The 10,394-nt window shown below is 34.2% G+C and overlaps 1 protein-coding gene across 2 annotated transcripts in view; it reads left to right on the forward strand.

Annotated features, from left to right (window-relative positions):
- The window catches only part of LOC137405966 (general transcription factor 3C polypeptide 6-like), a 28,153-nt gene extending 17,776 nt beyond the window's left edge, over positions 1-10,377 (forward strand). For both annotated transcript variants that reach the window (XM_068092452.1, XM_068092454.1), the window contains exons 2-6: positions 3,163-3,270; positions 4,410-4,502; positions 6,672-6,780; positions 8,686-8,772; positions 10,295-10,377. In XM_068092452.1, coding sequence (XP_067948553.1) covers positions 3,229-3,270; positions 4,410-4,502; positions 6,672-6,780; positions 8,686-8,772; positions 10,295-10,368 — 405 coding nt within the window. In that variant the 5' untranslated portion in view covers positions 3,163-3,228 and the 3' untranslated portion in view covers positions 10,369-10,377. The remainder of the gene's footprint in view (positions 1-3,162; positions 3,271-4,409; positions 4,503-6,671; positions 6,781-8,685; positions 8,773-10,294) is intronic.
- Positions 10,378-10,394: the final 17 nt, after the last annotated feature.

Raw genomic sequence — 10,394 nt, forward strand, 5'->3', positions numbered from 1 at the left:
CAGATTTTAGGTCCTTGAAAGACTTGACTTGTTCAAGACCGAACCTGTAAGGCACACCCTTTTTGGTCAGATGAAGCAGTGGCTCTGCCAGCTCTGAGGGATTAGGAATAAACTATGCACAGTATGTAACGAGACCAAGAAAACTGCGAACCTCAGTTGCATCTTTGGGTTGGCTAGCATTTTTGATGGTTTCCACTTCACCGTTACCAGGGTCTATGCCTTTGTCAGACACTTTATGTCCCAAAAACTTTATTTCTGCTACCCCAGTACACACTTTTCTTTGTTTAGAGTGAGCCCATCTCTCATGTCTGATCTCTCATGTCTGAGTATACCGGTAGCTTGTTGTTCAACTTGGTTGCAAACAGATCCACCATTGGAGTACCCTATTGTTTAAAAATCATCTTGACCACCTGAGGGTGTGGCGACCACTCTGTTGGTGAAGTCACCTTACTCAACATGTCTGTGATGAAATTTTGTTTGCCAGCAGGCAGATGGCATGCTTTCAGTGTAATCTTCCTCTCGTTGCACCACTACAGGGTTTCCCAGATTAAGGTGCATAGCTGTGGCGATCTGGTCCCTCCTTGTTTATTTACATAGGCTGCGACTGTTGTGTTGTCTATGTGACACAAGACCCCTTTTCCGAGCAGACTCTTCTGAAAAGATTGAAGGCACCTGTAGAGTGCTAAGAGTTTGAGAACATTTATGTGGAGTTTTCTTTCCTCGACTCTCTACCTTCCTTGAGCTTTCTCCTCGCCGACTATACATCCCCATCTGGAGGCAGAGGCATCTGATTGTAGCACGCCATCCGCTTGAGGTGGATTCATTTGAGTCCCTAGCTGAAGGTTTTCTGTGGTTCACCAGGCTAGGTGCTCTTTCATGTAGTTGGTTATAGGCACAGAATCTTGTAGGTGGCCTTTGGACATTCTCCATTGACTCAGTAGGTGGAACTGTAGTGGTCTCATTTGAAGTCTCGCTCTCTATGATGTCGTAGCACAAAAGTTCATCAGACCAAACATCGCTAGGAAACTGGGAGCAGTTATCTCCCACCTCTTTGCTATCGCCCGACACATGGTATTCAGTCTTATGATATTCTCCTGAGAGCTCCTGGGTGAGCTCCTTGGGTGAGCTAATTTTTTCCTGGTGTCTAGATTGAAGCCCAGGAATATGCATACTTGTGTGGGTTTTAATATGCTCTTCTTGTAATTGATATGGAATCCCAGGTCCTGTAGCAGGTTGGTAGCGGTCAAAACCTGGGACTGTAAGACCTTCCTTGACTTGTTGTAGATCAGCCAGTCGTCTAGGTATGTTATCAGCATCACCCCCGTTGTCGTAGGTGAGCCGCTACTGTGGAGATTACCTTCATGAAGGTGTGAGGGCTCATGGATAACCCAAACGGTAGAACCGTTAACTGCATTGGTCATTCGTTCATCTTAAACTGTAGAGACTTCCTGATGTCTGTGTGAACAGGTATATGGAAATAAGCTTCGATGAGGTTCAGCCTTACCATCCACATTGATTTGTCCAGAGCAGCTAGTACTGTTTGTATGTTGTCCATCTTGAATTTGAGTGTAGTGAGCCACTTGTTCAGTCTGGATAAGTCTGTAATTATTCTCAACTTTCCGTTTGTCTTTGGTACTGAGAACATTCGGCTGTAGAAACCCTTGTGGTCCCCTGTGCCAGGTTCTATGGCACCTTTGGACTCTAAAACCATTAGCTCCGATACCAGGTCCTCTGAGAGTGTTTGTGATACTGGATAGTTTAAAGGGGCTTTTTGTTTTTAAACGTAACCCGTGTTTTAACAGATCTATTAGCCAAGTAAAAGCATTGGGCAGATTGTTCCATACCTGCTAGTAACTGGCGAGACAGCCGCCTACTTTTTTTGATGGTCTTTTTGGGTATCTTGAACGATTTGCCTTTCTATGGCGCCTTTCCTTTATTTGAAAGCTGTACTTTTTACCAGTGTCACCTTCTTTCTCTTATTTTGGTTGAGCTGGTTGTAGTGACTGTTTTTGCTGCTTGACTATTGATATCAACGCTCTATTGGGCGCTGTCAATGCATCCTGTGAGGTTAAATCAGCCAAATTTTCTTCAAATAGTGGTGAATTCAGCGACATGGCAAGCTTTAGCGAGGAAGACTTGGTGGCAGAGGATAGAGCAGAGGTAGCGACCAACTGATCTCGCCTGACATGCACCAAATTAGCAAAGCAGCAGTGTGGGATTGTGCACGACATAAGCTCTCAATCGATGTGATGACTGCATCTGTATCACACTGTTGCAAGAGCGCAACAGAGCTGTCAAGGGCCCAATCTGAATGGCTAGCAATGAACATCAACTGCCTTGTAAGGGTCTCCATCTCCTCGATATATTTGCATGGGATGAGGGCTTTGTTAGATGCCTTACCCAGAAGTGCAGCGTCGTCATCAGTGCGGCTGTAAGACGATTTAAGAATGTTCCTCTGTACTTGGTAGTTGGATATGTGGAACCCTCTTATTCTAGGATATTTTGATGTGAAGGCTTTTTTCTGGTGTTTAACTCTTCTATGACTGAAGTCATGACCTGAGACAAGGAAAGACTATAGTCTGTATCATCATCTTGTGGTCTGTCTTGAGTTAACATCTGTTTGGCGATAGTCTTGGCTCTAAAGTGAGAACAAAAAATGTCGTTATGTACTCATGAATACCTATTCATATAGATATATATATATATCCTTTCGGTGTATATTTAATAATTATCTCTATGCTCATCTACTCGTCGCCAATTTTATCTACTATATAATGATGACTTGGAGCTAAAAGTTAATAACATATTTTATTTCGGCTCTAGCAATACAAGACACAACTTGCCATGCTCGCATTCAAACACTAAAAAGGAAAAACAATCTAGAAGTCAAAGTACTTCTCCTTGATATCAGTGCGCACATATATGCACCATGAAATAACACAACAGTTATCAAAAATAAGAGGATAACTCCAATGTCTAAACTTAACAGTATTGTCTCTCACAAGTATCAGTATTTATATTGTGGGTAGAGTATTCTCACTAGTGGAGGAGTTATTGTCTCTCACAAGTATCAGTTTTCTCACTAGTGGAGGAGTTATTGTCTCTCACAAGTATCAGTATTTATATTGTGGTGAGATTTTAGTTATTTTAATGTTGTTTTAGGGCAAAGACTTCATTAGAAAGTTGTTAGATTCATTCATGAAGTGAAAGAAATATTTTATATGCATCATGACAACCTCTGAAGAAGAAGATCAATGGATAACCGATGAGGTAGGTGTTTACAAAAAATATAAGGATTAAAGTGTTTGCGTTATCATAACAAATGATCACAGAATGGCTCTACCTCTATCAGAAGCCATCACAATAACAGATACGAAAGTACACAGTCTATTTGGGTACATATACCTCTAGTTTGGTTGAAAACCTGTAGAAGATAGCAAGCTATTAACCATATTATAAGTTATTTCGCATTGCAGTGAGTAATAATATAATTGTGTACTACTTGTGCAGTATATTTCAGATCTCCGTACGGTCATGCTACATATTATGCAGGTATAAATCTCTGTAGTCTATTTTAATGAAATGCATGTATACTGTATATAACACCAGTCGGTATTCACGGTTCTTTTGCATTTCATAAGTACATATCATATTGTATGCAGGTGTACATAGCATATACTATATACTTGTGTGCATAGAATATGATATGCTGGTGTACATACTATATACAATCATGTGCAAAAGAAAGGGCCCACCTCTGATTCTCATTGCACTAAGTACTAATGACTAATTTCTCAAAGTACTAATGACCTTCCAAAATCAACCCCAACGGCCCTTTTCAGGGCCACCAACACTTCCAAGAGAGTGAATTTTTCGACAAAAAGAGTTTCCCAATGATACTTTGTGTAATACTGATGAAATTAAATTATGCCATATTAGGCATTTTCGGAAGTTGCAATGGAAATTCCATCCCAGACATTACATTTTGCAAAATAGATCAAAAATGACATCAGGTTCTGATTCTCCAGAAGCTGCTGATTCCAAAAATATATACATTATTATACTTGGAGCGAACACCTTTGCTTCAGCACAGGTTTACTGTCCGAAATACACAACAATTTAGGGTGGGCCCTTTCTTTTGCACATCACTGTACTATACTTGTGTGCATATCATATGCTATACTGATGTTCCTATGATATATTATACAGGTTTAAATGTCATATATACATGTGTAAATCTCATGTACTATACATGTGTATGTGTTACATACATTACATGTATATATGCCATACACTATACTAGTATACATGCCATATACTATACAAGTGTACTTATCATAGCCTACTGCTTCCAAGGAGGCAGGACCTTTTAAGCTTATATAACAGGAAGTTGTTACACCTCCCTGTAGGAGACAGATGTAGTAGTCAAGTTGTCCGGTGTGATACGAGATGAATTTGTGAAGAATCTTTCGGCAAGTAATGAACCAAACTGCTCAGCTCTGGTGAGTCCATCTCCAAGTCTTCACTTTTTTACTGCTGGTAGGCGAGAGTTCAAACCTTACAGCAAATCGGTTTGAACTTTTCTTGCTAGTTTGCTGCCACATCAGTTCACACTTCCTGTTATTTGGTTTGAGTTTCCATTAATAATGTGGAAGATATTGGGGTATGATGTGCAAGGTCTGAATTACATTGATCTGGAGTTGTCTGCTATCTCAAGCAAATTGCCAGATGCATATTTCTTATCAGAGTACGTCTTCCATACTAACAGGTTTCATGGTCTATATAAAGGTTTGCAGACACAAGTTACCGACCGGTTTATTGCTGACTAGTGATTATGGTCGCTGTTAACAAAAATTTCCTGTTATTAATTGGTCTATAGAAAAGCAAAGAAACTGTAGAAACACAGCAGAAACAGAAGTCGGTATGTTCAGCAGAGACAAAAGTTAGTATATTCAGCTGGGTTTTTTTGCTTTGCACCGCATAGCCTTATGGTCTTCATCTGAAACGATTTTGTGTTGAATTCAGACTAACATCAAGGGAAATATGGCATATCAAGTCATACTAGTTAGTAGTTATAGTTACTAGTGAAGTTATGAGTGATAGTTAATAGTGATAGTTAATAGTGATCATTAGTAGCGATAGTTAGTGATGATAATTAGTAGTGATAGTTACTATTAGTAGCAGTGGTAGGTAGTAGTGATATTTACTAGTGGTAGTTACTAGTGATAGTAGTGATAGTAGTGATAGTTAGCTGTGACAGTTAATAGTGATCATTAGTAGCGATAGTGATGATAATTAGTAGTGATAGTTACTATTAGTAGTAGTGGTAGTTAGTAGTGATAGTTAGTAGTGATATTCACTAGTGATAGTTAGTAGTGATAGTTACTAGTGATATTTAATATGGATAGTTAATAGTGATAATTATCAAGTAGTGTGAATGTTCAGAGGAACCAAACTCCAACTACAAACCATCTGGTTTGCAGTTTGAGTCTGGATCTACATATATAAAATCAAGTGTTTGTCTGTCTGTCATCGTTCATATCTCCAGTTTATAGTGTTCGGTTAAAATAGGCACTCTGTGCGCCGTAAGAGATCATGATGTGTAATAAATATAAGCACAATTATTCCAAAGAATACCAAGGTGGTTGCATGGTTTACTGGAAGTGCGTTTAGCTTATCATCCATGCATCCAAATGTATGGGTTTACTTTCTATGCAGTGCAACCTTTTTTCTTAATGAAAAGAAGGACACGGCTCTTACTATAGTAAACACTAGCATGGGGAGGTGGCTGTATGGTCTAGTGTTAGTACTCTTGGTTTCACATCTGTAATATATCCAAATATATGGGTTCGTTTTTTAAGAGGTGCAATTTTTTTTCTGATGCTTTTAGCTGACTTTTGACAAATACTGCTTTTATTATACTAAATATTATAATATTAGTTTAAGTTACTAGCTTAAGTCGCTCGAATTCATTAGGTGAAGAAACTTAGCCCGTGGCAACTACATTTCTTGCCACTGTTCATAAATTATTTTAATTTTTGAGCAAATGTGTAGCATAAGAAGTAAGAAATGTTTTTCGACAATCTGTTTTAGCCTCGACAATCTGTTTCAGCCTCGACAATCTGTTTTAGCCTCGACAATCTGTTTTAGCCTCGACAATCTGTTTTAGCCTCGACAATCTGTTTTAGCCTCGACAATCTGTTTTAGCCTCGACAATCTGTTTTAGCCTCGACAATCTGTTTTAGCCTCGACAATCTGTTTTAGCTGCCTCGATCTTTCAAATATTTAAATTGTTTATTGGTCAGACACACAAAAATAAAGAAATACCTTGTGAAAATTAGAGTGGTAAACGTTGTAGACATTTATTAAAAATAATTTTGCAATGCCTATTCAAAAACTTTGTTATTACCTGTGCAATATGTCAGGCATTCAGCTAATAGAATATATGACAGCTGTATGATGTATATGATGGATATACGACAGCTGTATGGTGTATATGATGGATATATGACAGCTATATGATGCAAAGTGTAAGTTGAAACACACACTTAGTCATTAGCTGTTACTCCTTGATTACGCTTTGATTAGTTTGTTATGAATTCTGTGATTGTTATGAGTGTTCAGGTAAGCCGTGATACATAACTTAGATCAACCTTCATATTTGTTTTTAGGGCTTGTCAACTGATGCACCTCTTCTACAGCTAGGAGCTGATATATTTCAGGGCAGGTACTCTGACTCCTGTGGAACCCACTTGCTTCTCAAAGACGCTCGTTCTACTGGTAAGCCCTTTTTCCTTTTCATCAACCTTCAATGGGCCTGCATGTGTTGTGGTAGGCTATAAATGTACCTTCCTTTTTATACCATCATCATATACATATTGTCTATTATACTATAGAGTCTTTATACCATCATCATATACATATCATTGTCTATTATACTATAGAGTCTTTATACCATCATCATATACATATCATTGTCTATTATACTATAGAGTCTTTATACCATCACCATATACATATCATTGTCTATTATACTATAGAGTCTTTATACCATCATCATATACATATCATTGTCTATTATACTGTAGAGTCTTTATACCATCATCATATGCATATCATTGTCTATTATACTGTAGAGTCTTTATACCATCATCATATACATATCATTGTCTATTATACTATAGAGTCTTTATACCATCATCATATACATATCATTGTCTATTATACTATAGAGTCTTTATACCATCATCATATGCATATCATTGTCTATTATACTATAGAGTCTATATACCATCATCATATACATATCATTGTCTATTATACTGTAGAGTCTTTATACCATCATCATATACATATCATTGTCTATTATACTATAGAGTCTTTATACCATCATCATATACATATCATTGTCTATTATACTATAGAGTCTTTATACTATCATCATATACATATCATTGTCTATTATACTATAGAGTCTTTATACCATCATCATATACATATCATTGTCTATTATACTATAGAGTCTTTATACCATCATCATATACATATCATTGTCTATTATACTATAGAGTCTTTATACCATCATCATATACATATCATTGTCTATTATACTGTAGAGTCTTTATACCATCATCATATACATATCATTGTCTATTATACTATAGAGTCTTTATACCATCATCATATACATATCATTGTCTATTATACTATAGAGTCTTTATACCATCATCATATACATATCATTGTCTATTATACTATAGAGACTTTATACCATCATCACATGCATATCATTGTCTATTATACTATAGAGTCTATATACCATCATCATATACATATCATTGTCTATTATACTATAGAGACTTTATACCATCATCATATACATAACATTGTCTATTATACTATAGAGTCTATATACCGTCACCACATGCATATCATTGTCTATTATACTATAGAGTCTATATACCATCATCATATACATATCATTGTCTATTATACTGTAGAGTCTTTATACCATCATCATATACATATCATTGTCTATTATACTGTAGAGTCTATATACCATCACCATATACATATCATTGTCTATTATACTATAGAGTCTTTATACCATCATCATATACATATCATTGTCTATTATACTATAAAGTCTTTATACCATCATCATATACATATCATTGTCTATTATACTGTAGAGTCTTTATACCATCATCATATACATATCATTGTCTATTATACTATAGAGTCTTTATACCATCATCATATACATATCATTGTCTATTATACTATAGAGACTTTATACCATCATCACATGCATATCATTGTCTATTATACTATAGAGTCTATATACCATCATCATATACATATCATTGTCTATTATACTATAGAGACTTTATACCATCACCATATACATATCATTGTCTATTATACTATAGAGTCTATATACCATCACCACATGCATATCATTGTCTATTATACTATAGAGTCTTTATACCATCATCATATACATATCATTGTCTATTATACTATAGAGTCTATATACCATCATCATATACATATCATTGTCTATTATACTATAGACTTTATACCATCATCATATACATCCCTGTGTGTTTATACACGTATAATATAAAACTTATCAAAATATCTTCAGGGTCTGATGGCTAATGTGGAAAGTTGTATTTGCAGGTGGAGAGAAAGAGCTAAGCTTTGTCACAACAACTGTCAAGCAGATGGAGATGAACAAGTTGTATATTCAAGAAAAAAAAAGTTCTGGTAAGAAGCCAAGGATATACATTTGTTCATCTGTTATCACTGTCAATTATATATATTATATTATCACTGTCAATTACATATATTATATTATCACTGTCAATTATATATATTATATTATCACTGTCAATTATATATATTATATTATCACTGTCAATTATTTATATTATATTATCACTGTCAATTATATATATCTATATATATATTTCTCAAAGTCTGTATATCTGTTGGAAATCCGGCTATAGCTATTATTAGAACAGCTGAGCTGGACAACAATACAGACTCAAAGTCATGGCTTACCGTCATTGGAAGCCTAACCTTATTAACTAGCTTTGTGGAGTTTTCCATTGGCAATATGCCAGGCTACTAGCTTGAAAGGTACAGTTGTTTGACAAAGTTTTAAAACCTTTACAGTTGTTTTTATTTTTCTCTTAATTTATTTCAACTACATGACACACTTCTCTCATGATATGTATTTTGAAAGTTATAATAGCAAATGTCGTTATATGTTAAATACAAATCAATTTTCTGTCCAAAGACTCTTTTATTACACGGGCAATGCCGGGTGGCACAGCTAGTTATATTATATTATCACTGTCAATTATATATATTATATTATATTATCACTGTCAATTATATATTATATTATCACTGTCAATTATATATATTATATTATATTATATTATCACTGTCAATTATATATATGATATTATCACTGTCAATTATATATATTATATTATATTATCACTGTCAATTGTATATATTATATTATCACTGTCAATTGTATATATTATATTATCACTGTCAATTATATATATTATATTATCACTGTCAATTATATATATTATATTATCACTGTCAATTATATATATTATATTATCACTGTCAATTATATATATTATATTATCACTGTCAATTATATATATTATATTATCACTGTCAATTATATATATTATATTATCACTGTCAATTATATATATTATATTATCACTGTCAATTATATATATTATATTATCACTGTCAATTATATATATTATATTATCACTGTCAATTATATATATTATATTATCACTGTCAATTATATATATTATATTATCACTGTCAATTATATATATTATATTATCACTGTCAATTATATATATATTATATTATCAATGTCAATTATATATATTATATTATCACTGTCAATTATATTATATTATCACTGTCAATTATATATATTATATTATCACTGTCAATTATATATATTATATTATCACTGTCAATTATATATATTATATTATCACTGTCAATTATATTATATTATATTATCACTGTCAATTATATATATTATATTATCACTGTCAATTATATATATTATAATATTATCACTGTCAATTATATTATATTATATTATCACTGTCAATTATATATATTATATTATCACTGTCAATTATATATATTATATTATCACTGTCAATTATATTGGTGGCGTATCTCTAACTCTAATGATCATTGCATTCACTTGGACATTTCCCTCTACCAGACGACTCCGTGATAGAAATCAGTGCAGAAGTGGATGATGCAGAGGCCAAGACACAGGAGCAGCATGCTGATTGAAAAGACCGTTAGGTTTGTGTACATAT

The sequence above is a fragment of the Watersipora subatra genome, chromosome 10 (assembly GCF_963576615.1).
Source record: "Watersipora subatra chromosome 10, tzWatSuba1.1, whole genome shotgun sequence".
NCBI classification, from domain to species: domain Eukaryota; kingdom Metazoa; phylum Bryozoa; class Gymnolaemata; order Cheilostomatida; family Watersiporidae; genus Watersipora; species Watersipora subatra.